Consider the following 20,793-nt stretch of genomic DNA (forward strand, 5'->3'; position numbering starts at 1 on the left):
CACACTGTTACTTTCCCGCAACTATGCTCTCTGATCTACAAGTCAGCTGAGAGAGGTCCAGCAACTGGGTTTGTATTTGATTCTGCTATCCACATTGATTTGTGATTTCTGCTAAACCTTGGGCTCTGAGAAATAGAAGTTAATTAAGACCATCTGAAGTGAAAACTTATAAAATAAGATGAATGAAGACATATACATTAAGAGAAGTTAAAGAAATAGAGCTGGAAAATTAAACATGAAAAATATATACGCGTGCACCCGAGGCTCGAGAATACAAATTAATGACATCCAAGTTGGGGGTTTAGAGAACTCAATATTATAAATATTACTGACGTTACTTTATTCAACAGACGCAAATGATAAGAAGGAGATGATTATAAATAATAAGTGATCGGTCATTCTATCCGTCAGGTTTGAAAGGCCACCTTTAATTAATGAAACCGTGCAAAGCAGTGGTGAGCACGCTAATGGCTCGTGGATGCCATGCGTCCCCACGCGCCCTTCCCCGTCTCACAGCCTTCATCCTTCACCGTTCATCCTATATGTATATGATCACTTCTTTATATTAATCTTCAATGACACTTAGGCAATCATGTGGCTTAATTTAATTACTAGGTAAACGCTACTCCTTGACCTGGGAACAAATAACGAACAAATATTCATACTTTAATATCAATGACCTTGCTTTAATTCATATAAACACATGGAAATCTAGTTTGCTTTTTCTTCTCCATTAAACTTTCTGTGTTTCTGAGGCTTATCATTTGTCAGCCTGTGACCTCGAAATTACTATGCCTGCCTAATGTCTTTTTCTTGTTTTTTCTGCTCCTAGGTTTCATTGACTGTGAGTTCAAGTCAAGGAAGAAAGTTTGTAAGTTACATGTATATGGCAAATGGAAAAGCAAATAAATTAAGCAATGTGTTGAGTTTCCATCCACGCCGCCTCATTCAACACAATAACGCGCATAGATGACACGTTGCGGACATGCGCCTCCATGCGTACCGAAATGCATCAAATGAAAATCAAAGAACTACAAATATATAAGAAGTAAACATATTAATTATTACAGTTGTATTCATTTTTAAATTTTAACCAATCATTCTTTAAATCTTCGTAGTTCGTACACTAAAGAAAACGGATGCTTACGGAGGATGAGTGTTTATAAGTTATATACACACACACCCACACCTCGCCATAATCAATCGCCATTAATGTAATTAGCAATAACTTGTTAACAGCTCCTAACTCATACCCCACGATGTTGAATTTATCGCCTTCTCTGTTTGCGCCCAGTGAGTGGGACATGGAGGAACCCACAAATCGCAACGATGATCATCAGAACTTGTTTTTCAAAGACGGAACTACTCTTCAGTTTAGCTTCTCGCCACCACCTGCAGATCATCAGGTTGAGGAGGCTCAGAGATCTACGCCACTATCCCTTGCCCCAAGTGAAGACCCGACCACCGTCAAAAAGCTTAACCACAATGCCAGTGAACGCGATCGCCGCAAGAAGATCAACTGCTTGTATTCTTCACTTCGTTCTATGCTTCCTTGGTCTGATGCAACGGTACTTTTCTCTCCTCCTCCCCGCGCCAATTCCCAATACCTGGATCAAATCATTAATTAGTACAGATCGCTGGGATGTTTGGAGGAAGGTGGAGAGAGAAAGAAAGGGCAGAGAAAGCAGATACCGGACATCTCAATATCAAACCCTAATTAGTGGATTTTCTGATTTTCCTTTCTGTGATTAATTTGTCTCGACCAAATTCGTTCCTTATTGGGAACGTCATCAGAAGCTATGAGGTTCAGCCTGCTATAATTATAATTTTGGATTTTATGGTTGCAGAAAAAGTTGAGCATCCCGGCAACAATTTCACGAGTCCTAAAGTACATACCGGAGTTGCAGCAGCAAGTGGAAGAGCTTATCAAGAAAAGGGAGGACCTTTTGTTGAGAATCTCTCGGCAAGGAGATGCGTCGAGCAAAGAATCTCGAAGGAAGATGGCTCATCACTCCGCTGCCACCGCTTGCGTAGTTTCAACAAGCAGGCTCAGTGACAATGAAGCTGTTGTTCAGATTTCCTCCGACAAGCTCCACAAAGCTGCTTTCTCTCAGGTTTTGCTTTGTTTAGAGAAGGAAGGGCTTTTATTGCTAAATGCTTCAACCTTTGAGACATTTGGACAACGGATCTTCTATAACTTGCATTTGCAGGTACGCTTCATTTCTGACATGTATTTTACCATACCTTTGCAGGTTTTCTTAATTCCATATAATATGCACTTCCATAATCTAAATTTCTGTGCTAATTATAAAGTGCCTACTCTGATGTTTCTGTAGATGGATGAAATTTGTAGAATAGAGCCAGAAATTCTAACCGAGAAGATTTCATCAATATATGAGAGGAAGGAAGGGAATTTTCAATGTTTTTAATGAAGATGACATCCTCATAATATATGGGAGCCCTCATACATGTAATCTGATGATACCTGAAAATCTATCTGTACATGCTGTGGGAGTATTACTTTCACAAATTAAAGAAGCAAATTGGAGACGGACGGTCTTTTATATGGACCTTATGTTAGATACAAATGGTACCATCAATTGAACATCTTCTGAATCTGTAACGGCTGCTATTTGTTTAACATGTATAGTCCAATTCCAACTTATCATTATATGAACAATCGGAGCTAACAAATCAGAATTGCCCAGTTAACGTATGTATCTATAAGTGAACGTAAATGTTTAATTAAAAGCGTCGAGCAACGCGAGGCAGGCGATGATTCAGTCCTTTTATGCAAGAGACCGACAAAGGACGTACAGAAAACGGAGGAGCCCTATTAATGTCAGTGTTGGTAACACGTCCGGGTCTTGCTATGTTGTGTTATGGATATGATTGATATAATGCAGGGGTTTGGCTTTGGCTCAAAAAAGAAATTGACTACATCAAGGTCTTTAAACCTGGATTTGGAAAATGCAGGGGACGACGACATGCTGCTACTGGACATAATTCATTTTGCGTGGCTCAAATGATATGTAATTCCTTGTGTCGGCACAAACTTTAATTAATCAAAATATCGGCTTAGTTATGACAAGCCCATTGATTGAATACAGCAGTTAGCATGTGATTTCTAAGATAAATTCGGGTTAATTTGCTTGCTTATATCTAATACTTTAATTAGTTTCACTCATACACACACCGCCAGAGAAACTTCATTCCCATCCAATTTTATGGATTTTCTTGATAACCAACTTTTTACACAATGTTTGTTGGACTTTGGGTCCAACTAACCTTGATGTATGACCCAAAAAAAACCTTGATGGGCCGGGTTGTTTTAGGATTTTTCTAATTAAAATATAAATTAAATCAAGGTTTAATTACAACCGGCTATCACATGGTGGCATCTGGAATATGCGAAGGAGAAGGTTGAGAAATTATATTTTGTTAATACATTATCACTCTGATGCTATAAGGGGACATCTCTCTCAATTATTCTTTACCCTGTAAAGTTTTACGACTCTCTCTCGCATGGGGGCATCTTTTGCACAACCCTCGCCCCTTGTATGTATATTGCATACCAAAGAGACTCGGCATGAACTAAACCAGTGCAGAGATATTCTTTTTTTGAAAGAAAAAAGAAGCAAAATCACTGTTATATTCACAGTATCCCTTTTTTTATGCGCATAGTTGACTTGACTGGCTAAGAAAAGTAGGAGCGGAATGAACAGGAAATGAAACAAGAAGCCGTGTTTTTCTCCACGGACGACGTTGCGGTACTTATTATTGCCATGCGTTTGAATATCTGCTTTTGCTGTATGTTAATTCGAGGACAGACGCAATCTGCATATCCATATCCTCTGACCTATAGCGTAACCTTTAAAGATTTGCATCCAGGTGCAAAGAAATTAGAAGCCGACCACGGTCACTTGTTTTCAAGAGCAATGATTTCATAAGATGCAGCATATCAACTGGCGACGTTGACGCCTGTATCTGTCGTTTATGGATCCAGCGTTACAAATCATACAAGGGTTTACCCACTGATCAGTTTCACAAGTTTAATCTGTTGGCTGTAGCACTTACAAAGAAATAGATAATTTGAGTTACATCTTGTGCACACTGTTCTTAAAAGTTATTTTGCAGTGACCAGCAAATGAGGATGGGAAACTCTTTAAGATCAAATAGATTCTTCCTACAAAACAAAATAAGTAGAATAGCAGAAGATAATAGTAAACTTAATAATTAGCAATGCTCTAATTTTATATTTAAATAATGACGTACAAGAGAATATGGGTTATGACTATGTTAAACAAACTTAGACATTGGATTAACTTTGTCAGCACCTCGACAACAAAAGTTGTGTTGGTAGCAGGATCTAGCGAAGGGAAGAGAATGTTGCTTGCACGTACATTACTTGGATTGAAATAAAAGGAATCTTATAAAAATTGCAACAGTGAAGAGACGTTGAAATTTGCAGAAGGAGCAGGGGAGTGTCGAACAAGACATAAGTTAGTGGAAATGGACAAACTCGAATGACGGCAATAGTTAGGCATTGACCTGGCCTGCTTCTGTTCCTCAATCTGACCCCAACCAGCAGCTTGGCGAAGATGCATCGAATATGTTTAGTTTCGGCATATATAAAATGTTACATAGAAGAAATCAGGAAATTCCAACAGCAACCACGCGCGTGCCAAGAGGTAGCAGCAGATTGATGCCACAAATTTGAAACTAAAAACGTGTCTAGATAAAAACAAAACTATAATTTTAAAAATAATTTTATAAAATACGAAGTAAATATGTGAAAAAATTTATTTTGATTTATAAAAAAAATGTTTCTGTAGTAATCCAAACACCCGCTAAATATTAATTGTTGGGATATACTACATCTGGTCTTAAATATAAGAACAAGCTGACTAGTTTAAAGAGATTAAAAAATAAGCTAAGTTAATTATTTGTAATAAATAGATATTGTGTTTCTTAAAATATCTTTGTTAATCAAATATATTAGTTAAAAATATTGTTATTAAAAAGACTATCTTAAAAAATATATATAAATATAAGAAATAAAATAAATTAAAATATTATCTAGATTTTTTTTTTTTTGATTTGGCGGACATTTATATTGGATCTAACTCGATGCCGAGATGCATGAACTTTTCCCTTAGTTGTCTTGTCAATCCCCGTCTACATCTTCTTCCTGTTCTTATGTGTGGTTTAAATTTCAGAGCAGGACTTTGAAATCTTCGTACATACAGTATAGATATTTGCCCGTACATTTTCTTCTTTTTATAAAGCGGAATTCTACTATGTATCATTCTCAGTCAAACGCACGATCGTTCGCGCCTTTCGGTGCTGGAAAGTTCGATCCAGTATTTTCTGGGTCTTCATTAACTTCCAAAATACTCTCACTTTTAATGCCTTCAGACAACAACGAAAAGAGACAGGAAGTTGTGCTTATGAAATGAGATATTGGCAGGAACTGAAACGATCGATCAGTCTCAAATTTATTGATTGATGGAACATGAGGCATTTCTCGGGATGGCTGTGGCATGACCAGTAGATCGTCTAGAGTGTACCTAAAATATTCCTAAATCGCAATGGTTCAGAAAATTCTAGCTCACCAAAAAATTAAAAAAATAAATAAATACAAAATAAATTTTAAAAATTGTCATTTTATATTCTGAAACTTATAATTACAATCTGTTTAGATTTTTATTGAAACTGTTTAGTAATTTTTTTCTTTAAAATTTTATTGTAATTCTTCTAAGTAAAAAGTTACAAACAAACAAGCCCATGTTTGATGTGTTTTTAATTCTAATGCAGGAAAAATAGAATCATCTTTGATTTCCTTTATTGAATTAGGGCGTTTCAAAACGTTTTGGAACATCTTCATAGAGGAACATTTTACAGATAAATTATTCTTTACATTCTTACCTGTGGTTTCCCCCAATAGAAAATAGGTTGATATTCAAACAAGAAAATCATGCTATTTTAATTTTAATAATAAATTTTCCCTCCACAATGAAATAATATCATATTAATAAAAATCACACAAAAGGATCAAAGATGAATAACAGACAGCAGATTTAGTGATAGGGTAAGGCGCATGAAATTAAAAGGGTGCGAGCACGTTAATAAGGCCCTGAAAAACTAAACATCCTTCGCAGGAAGAGAGAGAAACTGGGAAAAACGAAGTCTGCAGTGCAAAGGACAACAAAAAAGAAGGGGTGTAGAGAGAGAGAGGGGCTGTGATCTGAGAATAAATCAAAATAACATCATTGATGGCATCTAGAGCTGCACATGGCCAGGACTGGGCAGGGCAAACCCCTTGCCCGATGCCCAGCCCGAAAGATGAGCGGGCTGCGTTTTGCAGCCCGCTGCCTGGCCCTGCCCAGTAGAAGCCCTAACCATTTTAGGCAGGGCAAGGACGGGCTGGGCAGGGTGGGCTTTTCTGCCCAGCGTAATGACACTATGCCTTATATCATATGTAGAAAAAAAATTCAATTATCGTGTTTTGAGACAAGTGAGAGAAAAAAAAATTATCACGAATGAGTCTATCACTCATATATATATAAGGCTTATGTATTCTTGTTCTTCAACTTTCAATTTCTTATGGGAGGTAAAAAAAAAATATTTAATAATTAGAACATTTAATAATCAAGCTAAATCAGTAGTTCAATTCCTTAGTTTATTCATATAGTTGACAGATTTTTATAATCATGTGAAAGCACAAAATTTGAAAGGTGGTTTTATTTTTCTTTTTTTTGTTTTAAAAAATTCGATGTAAGAGAAAAAGAAAGAAATTTGACTTGAAGTAATTTAGCATATTGAATCTTATATTTTGATATATAGCTCTTTTATATAATTATAATTTTATGTTCCTTTCATTTTTTCTAATTTTACCTAATTTTTTTGGCCAAAACAAAAGAGATAATTGCTTAAAATAATATTATCTTATATATATAATTATATATTTTTTCGGGTAGGGCCAAATGGGCAAGGCAGCATACCCTGCCCGCGGCCCTGCCCTGCCCGCGAATCAACCCAGCCCGAAGATGCCCATTTTTGCTTGGGCAGCTTTTTACTGGGTTGGGCTGGGTGCTTTTCTTGCGGGCTCGGGCGGGTTTATTGGACATTCGGGCCCCATGCACACCCCTAATGGCATTTGCTTGGGGTAGCGTCAGCCAAGGGAGCACGTCTCTAATCTGAACGGATGATTTTGATTTTGCATACTTCAGATTTAATTCCAATTTATTTTGTTGAATACATGTACGCATAATCTAAAATAAAAATAATATTATAATGAACACCTCATAAAAATAATTTAAAAGATTAAAAACTTCAAATGTAATTAAGTAGTTAGATAATTCTTCACAGGGAGCAGCGAACGAGGACCGCGGATCAATAATAACCAGTAGCGTACGCATGCAATCTTGATAATCACGTTTCCCTGAGATGGGCATCGCAGGAATTGGCAAACCATTCTACTGCCGTACAATTACGCATGCTTGGGTTGGATTTATCCCTTTATCCGGTAAGTGATATTTATAGTTTCTTCGACGTGTATATATATCCCGACGGATATCAAAATATTGACTATATCATCATCAAATTTAACTTTAATTTAATGTATTTAAACACCTTCACATCACTCAAAAATAATGTTGGCCAAAAAAATATGTTGATAAATATTGCTTTCAACTTTTAAATCAAAGTCATGCTGCTCATGCACTCTGACAAACAAAATTAAAGAACAAAATTAAAGACATTGCCATTATGACACATGGGTTACTCTTTAGTAATCAAGTGTATTGGTTAGAACTATTATTGTTTGAAAGGGCTACTTTGAAAAAAAATGTATAAATATGAGCGACAAAGTAGATTTGGGTCTTATATTTAGGATCAAAATAAAAGCCAAACAAGGTCTTATATTAAGGATAGGAGGTAGTATTGATTTATGTAACCAATTAAATAATGACAATTATATATTGTATAGCTTTTGAAAAAAGTCGTGCTATTTTATAACCTATAAAATTTTATGAGGTCTGATAAATTTTTACAGTAAATTGAAGTTAAAAATAGAAAAGCAAACCGCGTGTGTATTCTACACGATTTTCTTCACCTCAATTACCTTTTTTTTTTTTTAATTTTTGCCGAACTTTACCTCAATTTAACTTAAGTGATAGGAATGTGATGAGGCATATCATGAAAAAGTTGTTTACAACTTTCCCAACTTAACATGAAAAATAAATAAATAAATTTCTGCCCCGATCCGGTGCGATGCACGCGCCAGCTGGATATAGCAAAGATTTTACTGATCTCACTGAGGTGATTTCATTGCACTTTGTTATTTTTGCTTAAGCGAACATTTTATTCAGAAAATTTTTAAACATTAGAAAAATAAAGGAAAATCGCAAAAAGAAACTTTAGAAATAGAAAAATTGTAAATAGAAACCCATTACAACATTCGCATGGGCTTTGACAACAATTGATAAACAAATAACAAAAAATTTTATGAACAGACCCTGTGTGCAGTTTTTCAGTTTGTAAGGTTTTTTTTCTTCCGAGTTTTTCAAAAATAAAAAGCGTGGTTAAAAACACTGTACTTACGCTCTCCTTATAACAATACGATAGGATAAATCAAACTGAACAAATAATAACGAAGTATAATTGAATACGAATCATAAAAAAAAAATATGTATCGTCAAATAATTTACCATTGTAATTCTTATTATATAAGTTACTTGTAACACTTTCTTAACATACCTAAAAATGTATTAAATTAATAAAAAATTTTAAATTTACTCATATTAAAGTTTTCTCTCTTTTCACCTGCATTTATAAATACTCCTCCGGTCCTTATTATAAGACCCCATTTAACTTTTTATTTGATCCTAATTATAAGACCCCAATCCATTTTGTCTCTTATATTTATGCATTTTTTTTCAAGATAATTCTTCTAATAATGATAGTTTTAGCCAATATACTTAATTAGCAAGGATATTTTAGGAATGACAATACTTATTTATTATAAATAATTAACTTAACTTACTTCCTTAATCTCCTCAAATAAGTCAATTGGGTCTTATAATTAGGACCGGAGGAGTAATTCTTACTAACTCTCCTTTTTTTTTCCTCAATAAAAATTAAATAAGGATAAAATTAGAGAACAATCATTAAATAAATACCCTACAGATATTTCATACTTAGAATTAAAAATTTTCTTTGCAGGCAAGTTATAATAAGATTATTGCATCTTGGGGGGGGGGGGGAACCTCTTGCACGATTTTCCAAGGCGAAAATGAAGACAACCGAGGCCGAGCCAAAAGCAGAGTATTAAAGTCTTCGAATTCGTGGGACGCGACGCAATCTGTGGGTGACACAGCTGGAGTTAGGAAGCGGCTATTTAGTTTCCTTTTCTATTCAGGTGGTTTCGAGCCCATGGACTCATCCTTTGTGTTTTGTGGTTTCCGTCCTGTGATGATCTGAAGAATTATGATCACGACTTTCTTTAATATTGCGGCCCTGTTAGAGCGGGCTCATGCGCATCTCCGTCTTCACAAATCCCATCTAGTGATATGATAATCTCTTTTTAATACAGCCATAACTAGTGCCATTAGATGGAACCTAAGAAATGATCCAAAGGCTGCAAATGAAGGAATTTGCAGCGCCAGAGAGATTCTTCAAAGTTGATCGATGGATGATGAAGGAGCAGCGGTCATTCACGCCCAAACAAATGGAGCATAATTAGAATCGTTCGAGGCCGCGCTTCAACAGCTAATTGGGCTCAGTCCATTGACTTTAAAGAAATGCCTACTTGTTGATGTAAAGTTCCCCGATTCATTGAACGAAAGCCGGAAAAAACAAACCTTGATATCAGAGACCTCCTTTTGGACGTAACATCATTACTGCTTTATTAATCCTCAACTCGCTCTGATTCCTCAACTAATCATCATTTATATTCGTATATAATATACACGCCAAAGAAATATCTCACTCCTCGACTTATAAGTAATGCCACTAGCTCCCGCTTTGAATATCAACTATTGATACCTGGATCAATGGGATTAGCTGGCTGGCTGGCAGACTAGGACCAGTTAAGCCAATTCAATTTGCAGCAGACCATATATAGATATTTTTGAGTGTTCTTAATTAAAAGCTGACAACCATCATGGATTACAGGCGGCGATCGAAAGTGAAATTGGGGTAATACGGTGAAAATGAGAAGGGATCAGAAATAAATGGAGGGTAAATAAAGGGGTGAGAAATTGTCGTTTTCTTTGTTTTTTTGGGGGAGGGGGGTCTTAACATAAATAGAGGGGGAGGAAAGGGGAGAAGGAGGGAATAATGAGGGATGAGTAGAAATCGATGAAGGATACATGGAAGTGAGCTGAACCGAGACACATCTTTGATTACGGACAGCGACTCCTTTGGCATTTTACGCTGACTGTGGCCCGACCCCCTCTTTCTTGTCCCTATCCTACACGGCTACAACGCCCCCCCCCCCTCTTATATCCCCTCCTCCTCCCTTCTCTCGCAACTTCGACCTCACCTCAATCTTCTCTCCTTCTCCCTCTTCCCCCTCGCCCCCCACTACCTACCTACCCTCCTCTATTTCTGACGCGCCCCACCTCTGCACCATTGGATTCATCGCCTGCGCCCATTGTCTCTGCCGCTCCCGCTTGCCCACTATATGAATCTGTGACGTTTCTTCATTGATGATGCGCGACGTTGTGGTGCAGGCTCATTGTTGCAGGGGAGACGCCGCCCGGTGCCGCTCACTATTTGATGCATGTTAAGGTACTCCATGATGATCCTGCTCCTCCTCACTCTCTCCATTCTCCTGCTTCCTCTGGTTTTGCCTCCCCTGCCTCCCCCGCCTTCTCTCCTCCTCTTTCTCCCCGTCTTCATCCTGTTCCTTCTCCTCTTCCTGGCCTTCTCTTCTTCCAGGATCCCTAATATGTCCCTCCTCGCTTCTTCATGATGGCCTGCCTCTTCAATTTCTATACGTGACGGGGGAACCAACAGTAATAAACAGGTTGGCTTGGAATCTGAGTTTTGTTTTGATTGATTTCGCAGATCCACTGTATTGTACGCATGAGAGCTACTTTTTTTATTTTATGGTTGTTTTCCATCGTATATTTCACCTGTTGGCTCTCCTCTCTGATATTGAGCGGATTGTTTCTTTGTTTGCTCCCCATCAAACCGGTTTTTTCAATGATCGACGCGAAAATTATGACGACTGACGCGCACTCAAATGGGCTCGCTCACAGTGCAATATAGAGTATTTAGTTACCACAACCAATCACCGCCAACAGAAATGGAAACTAATGTGGTTAAATGAAAGCCGAGATATATGCTATCTTGTACATTTCGTGTTGGTATTGCCAATTTGCGGAGGAGGAGGAAAGGAATTAATTCTTTCTGGATGCTTGGATGAATCTTTCTTGAGAAGATAATAAATGGGAAATACGGATTGTCCTTTTGGAATTTATGGTCCTGAGTAGGCCTTAAGCAATTCGAGGTCAGATGTGATGAGTTGGGTAGGGTTAGGGGCGAATTGGAATTCCATTCGTGTGTATTTCCTGGTGGCTACGTCCTCAACTTGAAAGATGAAAGGCAATACAAATAAAAATGAAAATGAAAAGGGGCTCCAGCTCCACTCACCTCACAGCGTGCTTGCTGGTGAAGGAAATTAATAATGGGGAGACGCACACGGGGTGAGAGGAATTCCAAATCCGATGACGTGTTGACCTGGCGGGCGTGTAGGCAAACAGGTGGGGATGAAGTCCTCAAAGTTGACCCCAACAAATATCCGGAAATGTGCAAAAAGACATTCATATATTTAAAACCATGTGGATTCTGAGTCAGGACCATTTGCTCGTTTCGTCTATATGCTGCCCGTTTTTAAACGAGATTTTGCACTGTCTTCAGTCCACAGGTTGTGCCAATTAGAATAGGAAATATTAAAATATCAAAAATAAAAAAAAATTAGGGGGACAGGGAGAGTGAGCAGGTCATTCTCATTTCGAGGAGAGCAATGTTACTGGTTTCAATGCATCTAGCTTACGGCAAACATAGTGAGTAATGATGGTGAACGTGAGAGTGGGATAACAAGTCCGAAACGAAAAGTAAAGGTTATAATAATGGCGGATTGACCCGTACAGGACCACAGCGAAGCTGGGGCCAGTCGTTGTGGCTTTGGGTGAGGGACTCCCATCAATATGTTCCAACTTCAAACCAACATCTTGCTCATGGGGGGCATCACGCTGCCAATTGTATTTCTATAGCTGGTTTGGTCAATGGGTGTAAAATTCTATACTTTCTTTTCTTTTCTTTTTTTAAATGAGTTTTCCAAAGTCAATTAAGCTCTTAGACTCTTACAAGATACTTTTTATAATGTAATTTACACTATAAAACGAGTCTTATATTTAAGACTTATTTAATACTCTCTCCGATCCTTATTATAAATTTTAAATAATTAATTTACGGATAAAGAACAAGTGGTTAAAAATAGTAAATATGTTAGAAATATATTTTTATTTTTAAATATGTCCTTATAATAAAAAAAAAAAGATAAAAGAGAATGTGTGAAGAAATATAATAAGAGGAAAATAATTACGGGTGATATTGAAAAAATGTACTAAATATTAAGATAAACTTAAATAGAAATTTATAAAATGAATCACACTGTCTAAATTTAAAGTTTATATGCAGGATGGGAGTTTATACGTAGGATGAGATGGAGTGAAAAAAGTGTTCATCCCAAGCCTCGTACAAACACCAAGATGTGAATTTTGAGGGCAAGGAAACATGGAGTCCCAGTCCATTTATTCACATTTTTTATCTTCCAAGATTACGGCCGCCCAATCAACCTGTCTTGCAAGCTCGCAAAATGAGGTTCGGTCCTACCGGAGTCATTCTCCTTCACAGAACTCATTTGATTGACATCGAATTTACAGTAAATAAATATAGGCCGATTTTATCCCGTCCAAATCAGCTCCATTATCTTAAAATTTAGAGCAAAGAGGAAGGAGGGGAAAAGGAGTTATTGAATATTTGCCCAAACAATAGCAGAGCAGCCACTCCATGACATAACAAATAACTCCAGAAAATTTGGTTGACAACGAACGCAGTGTGGTCAATGACTTCATCATAGCGGTGTGTTCAAACACATGAAAATAAGACGAAAGTTCCATCGCTGATGCGCATATATGTGTATATGTGTATATATATGTCCAATGGAACATTAAACAGACACAGCGCCTGAACTTGTGAGTGTGGGGATAATTAAGTAGATGGGCGTGCATAAATCTACCTGGGCGTATCAAACAAGCAAACGAAAGAGGACAAAGTTGGAACCCCAAAAAGAGGGAAACCCAGAAAATATAAAGAGGGGACTCGCTGCCGAAATGAGTATGCGAGTTTCAAGTTGCAATCACTTGGGCCCGAAAATGACTAGGCTAGGGTCAAAAACATCATTCCCAAGCTGCCCTCATTATCCTGATATTTATTATGTATGTATATGTTGTGCTACGCTACAGGTCTTCACCAATAGGATGATTATTTTACCAACAAGATTTTCGTTAACATGTGAAGTGGTCTCACTCTCATAAAAGAAAAGAATACAAATTCCTATCCTAGGAAGCATGTTTAATAAAAAATCTTTAACTGTCATACTTCCCACCCGATAGATATTAATCTCAAGATCAAAATGATCAATTTAGGGATAATATGAGTTATATATATAAAAAAAATGATGATTAGGTTTATTATTAACCCCTTTCTTTTATTGTGCATACAATGACAAGTCAGTGAGGTTCAATGTATGTTGCCAAATAAAGCTGGGGTCCAAACTGATCTCTTCTCTCTCTCTCTCTCTTAGGTGTGCGTTTTAAAATTGGGAGCAGCGCTGTTCTTGTCCCACACCTGAAAAATCCATATATAGTGCCAAGTGGGGACCATTACCCAATATGCCTCCTGAAATTAATTAGCCGCTCCTTCGTACGCCCCCCGGGGGGGTTTGGTGCGTGAGGAATATTCATCTCAGAAAAGGAAGAAATGATTCAAAGGTGAATACAAAATGTTGTTTATGTTTCGGCAGAATCCCGTAACTCTATGATAAAGCTCATCACATCAAAAGTTGATTCCTTGGATTGGGGCTGCGCCACTAACGATATACGAAATGAAGTGATTGAACCATGCCCACTGGTCTTAGTCTACGGTTGGTAATTATCGCAGTCAGCAGGTACTGGTGAGTCGTGTGGCTCACCCCATCCATTCTTTTTTTTTTTTGGTAAAAATATTCTAGGCAGGATTGGGACTCAACCCAAGCAAAAAGTAGAGACGTTTGAATGACTCTTTTTAAGTAATATTAATGAATGTTCGGTAGGACGAACCTACATTATATACTTAGGTGTTAACTTAAACACTCTAATTCTAGGGTATCTCTCTAAATGCTATAGCAGGAAATTAAACCGCTTCTTTTTTGAGTGAGAAGGTGTAGTTCTTATTGCTAAACCCACGGATGATAACTACCCCATACCCTCTCTAATTATTAACAGATATTCCCTTTTTAATTCAATAATTTGGGCTCTTCCCTCCCCCGGGGGGGGGGACGACGTTAATTTGGGGTCTTCTAACTAACCCACTTAAGCCTTAACGTTGACCGTGTCTATAGCCTTTATTCTCTGCTTTACATTTGATCTAACGGTTTTATTTCCACCATTGTCTTTGTTTTTTTTTTTTTTTAAAAAAAAGTTTAGGCGTGTTGAATGTAAAAGTTGATGTTAAAATCAGAATAGTAACTGGCATCCTGATTTAAAAATACTTTCAACCATTTAAAAAATTATTTTTTTATTTCTAAGAGCAATATAATCTTTTTACATCTCAAAAAACATTATCTCATGTTTCAACATTGTTACCTCTCATTGAAAGGAAAATAAAACATTTCATGAGATCGGCTAATTTTGGAATAATTCTGATGCAGCATTCTTGAAAAAGCATATCACTCACTTGCATGTAAGAATCCCAAATTCCTTTTACGGACTCATAATACTCTGTGATCTGTCATTCGGATTCTTTATGCATTCTCTCTATTTTGTCCCGCTGCATTGAAAAAAAGCCCAGAAGAATTTATGAAATCAAAGAGTTAACAACGGAAGTCCCCACTTCCCTCCTTTTTCTAATGGGCAACAATAAGATGGTCTGGGTTCTAAAATTTAAAACTGTTGCTTTAGAGGGTGTTTGGATGAAGCCAAACCATGGTTTGGAGAATAGCTTCTAGAGAATAGATTCTGGAGAGAATAGATTTTGAAAGAATAGCTTTTCTGAAAAAGTGATTCTGATAAAGTGAGAGTGTTTGGATAGTTGTTGTCAGAAGTGTTTTTTTATATGTAGAAATTACTAAAAAGGATATAAGTTTAAATGATAATTACATATAAGATATATTTCATAATATATGTTTATTTGAAGTAAATAAATAATATTAATACAAAAATTAATACGTATATATATTAATAAAATAAATAAATATGTTTTTTTCAAAATGATTTAATAAAATAATTAAATATGTATATATATTAATAAATAATATATATTAATAAAATAATTAAAATTAAAACGTATATATATTAACAAAATAAGTAAATATGTTTTTTGTAAAATATATTATTTAACCTCACCCTCACATACTCGGTCACTCCCCTCCCTTGATTGGCGATTCCTCGTGCCCCCCTCCCCAAGCACACAAAAACCACCAGCCTTTGCCTTCGTCTCCGTCAGTCGAGTACTCGACGCTCGACACTCATCGCCCCAAAGCCCCTACCTCTCTCAACGCCTGTGCTCTCTCCTCTCTCATCGGCGTTGCCTCCGTTAGTCCTGTCTTGGCGTCTCATCTGGTTGAAGCGAAGCCAGGAGGCTGGCTCTCTCCTCTCTCGTCTCGTTGAAGCGAAGACAGGAGGCTGGAGAGTGAAGGATCGAAGAGCTCTATTTTCTTCAGAGTGAAGCACGGAGAGTGAAGGACCGAAGAGCTTGTGCCTCCTTCTAAGCGAAGCACCGAGAGTGAAGGCGTAGGACGGAGCTCGGTCGAGTGAAGGAGGAAGGAGGAAATAACTGATTCTTCTGTGTAATATTTCTGGGCCCACCAATAGTCAATTATTTGAAGCAGGCAAAAGCAACCCTCCGTCTCATTATCCGAAACCAAGGTTTTGGGGGACAAAACCATGGTTTCCCCAAAAACCATGGTTTCAGTTTTTTGAGGGGTGTTTGGCAAAAAATTTTCCAAACCATGGTTTGGGAGGGGAGCCAAACACCCCCTTAGTATGCAATAAGGCTTCAAATTATGGGGCCCATTTTGGAATTTGAACCATATCACCAAATTTGGCCCTATGGTTTAGTTGATAACCTTTTAAAGTTAAGCAATCTGCTGGGAGGTTCAACTTTCACATGACTAGAGTCCAGATTTGCCCAGAGATAATAAACATATATAAATAACCCGTGTCAATTAGGAGTTTCGAATTTCAATATATAGCAACTAGGTTTTTTCACCAAAAAAAAAGGGCCTGAAACTAAGCATTTGAAGACCCGCAATCAGATATCCATCAGAAGAGCATAACAAATTAATTATCAGCCAACTAACTATTCAAAAAGGGGGTGGAGGATTAATTAATTAAGATGGAATCAACGAATAATCATTTGTATCCAATGCTACTCAACTAAAAGAGGATACTTCGGCCAAAAAAATTTAAAAAAAAAATGGAAAACCTTACAGGCATCTCCTAGTTTTTAACGCAACTTGTGTCTGTTTAGATACAAAGTCCACTTTTCCATATAAATGGCACGGACTCGTAATTTCTCCCCAGATTTTTAATTCCTAATCAGAAGTCCGTGGCCAGTGCATGCATTCAACTACGCAATACGTTAACAGCTAAAATGAAAATAAAATTATGCATTATTCACAACATATATTTCTGATTCAGATGAACGATAAAAAAGACGTGCTAGTTTGCCCTGATCAATTAATTGCATTTCAAATAAAGCTTTTTGGACTTGGGGAGAAGAAAAAATATCTGACTGGGGACGTAAAATGGAAGATTTGAATTGGACAGTGAATTAACGTTAACAGCTGAGAAGAATAAAATAGCGAAGGGGCGCAAGTATTGAAATATGGAATGAGACAGCTCAAATATTAACAAAATAAGTATTGCCGTCGACCCAAAACCTTTCCTCATTTTGCAGATACTGCCATGCCAACAAATCGCAGTTGCTTTCAGATAAGAGCCCCGATAATGACGTCTTAACTATCTAAATCCAAAAAATTAAAACTCAGGTTATTCCGGTCACGTAAATATATCTGCTTTATTTTAATAATCATCGATACAATCTCACGCACGCTCATGATGAGTGGTCTCATGAGCATTAATACCCTATGAAGTGAAGGAAGATAATGAGATGATGAAAAATAAAAGGGAGAAGAAGAACCAAGAAACCTTACCCGATGTGGAAATTTAAGCTTCAACGAATATTTTAAGGTAATTAAATTGTTTGCTTAGAGAAATATTGTGTGCGCGTCCTTCTAATTCAAATTAAGTTTAAAATAAACAGGAAAAAATTCTGATATCCGTAAATTATAAAGATACAATACTGATTAGAATGGACCACGCATACCGGAAGAGTTATATTTTTGGACGGTTGGGACTTGGGAAATTAAAGTTCCTTCGAGGAGAAGATTCCCAAAGTCGAGTCCATGTATATGTGATCATATCTTAAGGATTGACATTTGAGAATAATTACTGATCACATAAAATAAGAGATTTACTACGTACACACCTAGCAAAGTTTTATGTGATCAGATGGATTGTAGCAAAAAAGAAAAAAGATGGATTATAGCCTGCAGGCTGCCTAAAGTAAATGCCGTTTGCAGAACAGTTATTGAGGTGGTCCTGATTAATTAGCAATTTGGTGAAGTCTGACTATATTTAAGCAAATAATCAAATAATATTATGTACCCCAATTTTCCAACTGGTTGTGGATTGGTATTTACATTTCATTAAATTCAATGGGTAATGGGGGACGAACCTGCCCCTTTTTTCAAATTTTTTCCGTTATGGGTATTAATAATAAATTGGCAGGATATCAGGCGCGATTCACAGATCTCTTTACACACTTCTAATCATGTTCAAAGGGAAATGAAGCCACTAATTTGCATTCTTCTTCTTTTGCTATTAGCGTGTTGCATTCTTTACTTGTTTTCACGTAGTACAGTTCAGATATCAGAGAAGGAAATTCTTGTTTTTGGCTGGAAAAACTCATCAGCCATGATGACTTTCATGTGTACATTTTTTTTCTTCGCCAGAATATGACTTTGATATACATTATTGAATCGTAATCTAATTACGAAATACAAGAGAAACTTCCATATAAAAAATTCACATATTTCTATATTTTCATTGGCATCTCTATTATTTAGTTACCTCCATTAAATTATATTCTATGATTATTATGTCCTAGTATTGTGACTGTAAAAAAATTCGAATTAGAATTAAGAAGGTAAGTTGGGAATTCCCCACGAATTAAGCGTTAAAAAAGGAAGATATAAACCCTATTATTATTACAAATAGGAAGGATGGTGCCCCATACTCATCTACTAGTGACCAAATAGAATAAGTCGAGTCTTGCATGCATAATTAATTTTAAGGAAGGTGTATAAGAACGTAACTTTGAGAGTAACACCACCATTAACAGTTCAATGCATCTCTGATGAGGTGTATTCCTTTGGGCCTCACATATTTTTAGTAATTGCAATGCGTAATAAAACTTAATGCTAAGTATATATAATCTTTCAATTAAGCACGACTTCCATATTCACCATGGTGCATGCACCAGGTATAATATGACAAATAAAGTCGGTGCTACTATATGTTTTCCGTTCCAAATATAATTTGGGTCGGGAGAAATTAATTAAATCCAAATCAGATCATAATGATGATGGAAATCCCACGCTAGACTAACTCAGTCCAAAATATAATTACAGAAATACCCCATTTGGATAAAGGGCCACCCACCCCTTAAGGATACGTGTACCGTGGAATGAGTGATATCAGTCATTGGGTGATTCAGATGTTGTTTAATTAAGTCCTTTCGAGTGCGACCATGGACGGTGACTTTGTAACAACTGTTCAGTCTTAAACCCCAAATCCCACTTCTCTCTCCCTCCCTCCCTTCTTCTCTCTGTGCTTCGGCCCTTTCGGAATCAGCACCGTTATATTCTGATAGGTCCCTGTCATTATTTCAGGGGCGAAATCTCATCTGGGTTTTGATCTGGAGGAAGGGGTTGTGCATTTTTCCATTGGGCCGAGTCCTCACTTGCAATAGATGCTCGAGAGATTATTGTTTGTGGAGGGATTTATACATGTTAAAGGTGTTTGGGTTGAAATCAACCGTGTTTATGGCAGTGGTGAGCATAGGACTGCTGGTGCTGCCGTTGGTGTTGCCGCCGCTGTCTCCGCCGCCGATGGTGCTCATGTTGGTGCCCGTTTTGATAATCTCACTTCTGGTGATGCTGGCGTTCTTTCCTTCGCGTTGTCCCGACATGGTTTTCTCGTCGTCCGTCTAGCCCGCGGCTCTTCTCCCTCCAGGTAGCACCATGCACGCACTTAACACTTGGGTCTGTATATTTGCGTGTTTAACCGGTTAGCTTTTCATAAGTGTAAATGCTGAACTTGAATCCGGATGCTAGAATCAACACTTTATGTCATGATGTTTTAGTTAATGTTCTGATTAGTTAGCTTTTCTTTGATTTAATTTGTTGCGCAATCGAATTGCTGAGCCTATCTGGAGGCTGGCCATTTAATGTTTAAGAGAGAGTTGATGAATGGGTAGGTAGCGTAATGAGTTCTGCAAAATGCTCAATGAGAACGAAAACGAGAACTAGTGAGGGACAAAAAAGAAAAAAGAGAATGAGTAACCGATTTCGCCATGCAACAAAGTGCGAAGAATATAGAAAGTACTCTACGTCTTGCATTATGAATGGGGTTAAAAAAGGAACAAGTTTGCAAGTGATAGATGGTGAGATAGCAGTGTGAAGCAGAATATGCAGAAAAGGGAGTAAGAAAGAGAGAAAGGGGAGGGGCATGAAATTAAATTTCCAAGGCGAAGACGGAGAGAACGAGGAAAGACAGTGGAAATTGAAGCGAGAGGGGGGGAGGGGACACGTAGAAGGAGGACTGGGAATTCCGAGGGAAGGGAAAGGCGGAGCCATGCAAGCCAATGAAGGAAACATATATGAAAGGCTACTTCTTCATCTGCATCTATCTGCCATAACCATTCATGCTCCCTCCTTTTCCTTATGTTTCGACACTTATCTTCCCTTATTTATTTATGCACTCCCCGAGAGGGCAAGTCAGCATTAGAAAAAGTGTTCTGTGAAGAAAAAGCATTGCTTTAAAATTGCCTTACGTTGTAAACTGCTCTTTCCTATGTTCTTTCTTTCTTTTTTTTTTTTTTTTAACAATGTGGTCTAAAATTGTTTTATAAGTGCCATGTAAAATGCATTGCTATTCATAAAATTGGGCCTAGCAGAATGAAGTAATCTCTTACAACAATATAATGAATTGAAGTTCTTCAAATCTTTACTAAGAGATGTGTCTATATTTAATGTGAAATATAAGATGTTTCTACTTAATTAAAAATGCATTGCTTTAAAATATGCTTTCTATATGTTCACAATGAGACTACATAGGGAACCAAGCTGCATATTCACACCCTTCACAGCAACGCAAAAAAAAAAAAAAAAAAAAA

At 37.2% G+C, this 20,793-nt stretch overlaps 1 protein-coding gene across 1 annotated transcript; it reads left to right on the plus strand.

The window, feature by feature from the left end:
* Nucleotides 1–1,213: 1,213 nt before the first annotated feature.
* LOC114720041 (transcription factor ORG2-like) lies at nt 1,214–2,602 on the plus strand. The gene is made up of 3 exons (XM_028905634.1): nt 1,214–1,568; nt 1,848–2,210; nt 2,337–2,602. Exons 1-3 carry the CDS (start codon nt 1,260–1,262, stop codon nt 2,427–2,429), a joined length of 765 nt encoding a protein of 254 aa, XP_028761467.1. The 5' UTR covers nt 1,214–1,259; the 3' UTR covers nt 2,430–2,602.
* Nucleotides 2,603–20,793: the final 18,191 nt, after the last annotated feature.

This window comes from Neltuma alba, unplaced genomic scaffold (assembly GCF_004799145.2).
Source record: "Neltuma alba isolate B1F8T4 unplaced genomic scaffold, ASM479914v2 tig00011962_pilon, whole genome shotgun sequence".
In the NCBI taxonomy this organism is placed as follows: domain Eukaryota; kingdom Viridiplantae; phylum Streptophyta; class Magnoliopsida; order Fabales; family Fabaceae; genus Neltuma; species Neltuma alba.

Excerpts from the sequence above, each read along its gene's own strand:
- LOC114720041 (XM_028905634.1), top strand. The coding sequence starts at position 1,260 with ATGTTGAATTTATCGCCTTCTCTGTTTGCGCCCAGTGAGTGGGACATG. Across the intron at positions 1,569-1,847 it reads TTCCTTGGTCTGATGCAACG|AAAAAGTTGAGCATCCCGGC; the intron begins GTACTTTTCTCT and ends TTATGGTTGCAG. Across the intron at positions 2,211-2,336 it reads TCTATAACTTGCATTTGCAG|ATGGATGAAATTTGTAGAAT; the intron begins GTACGCTTCATT and ends ATGTTTCTGTAG.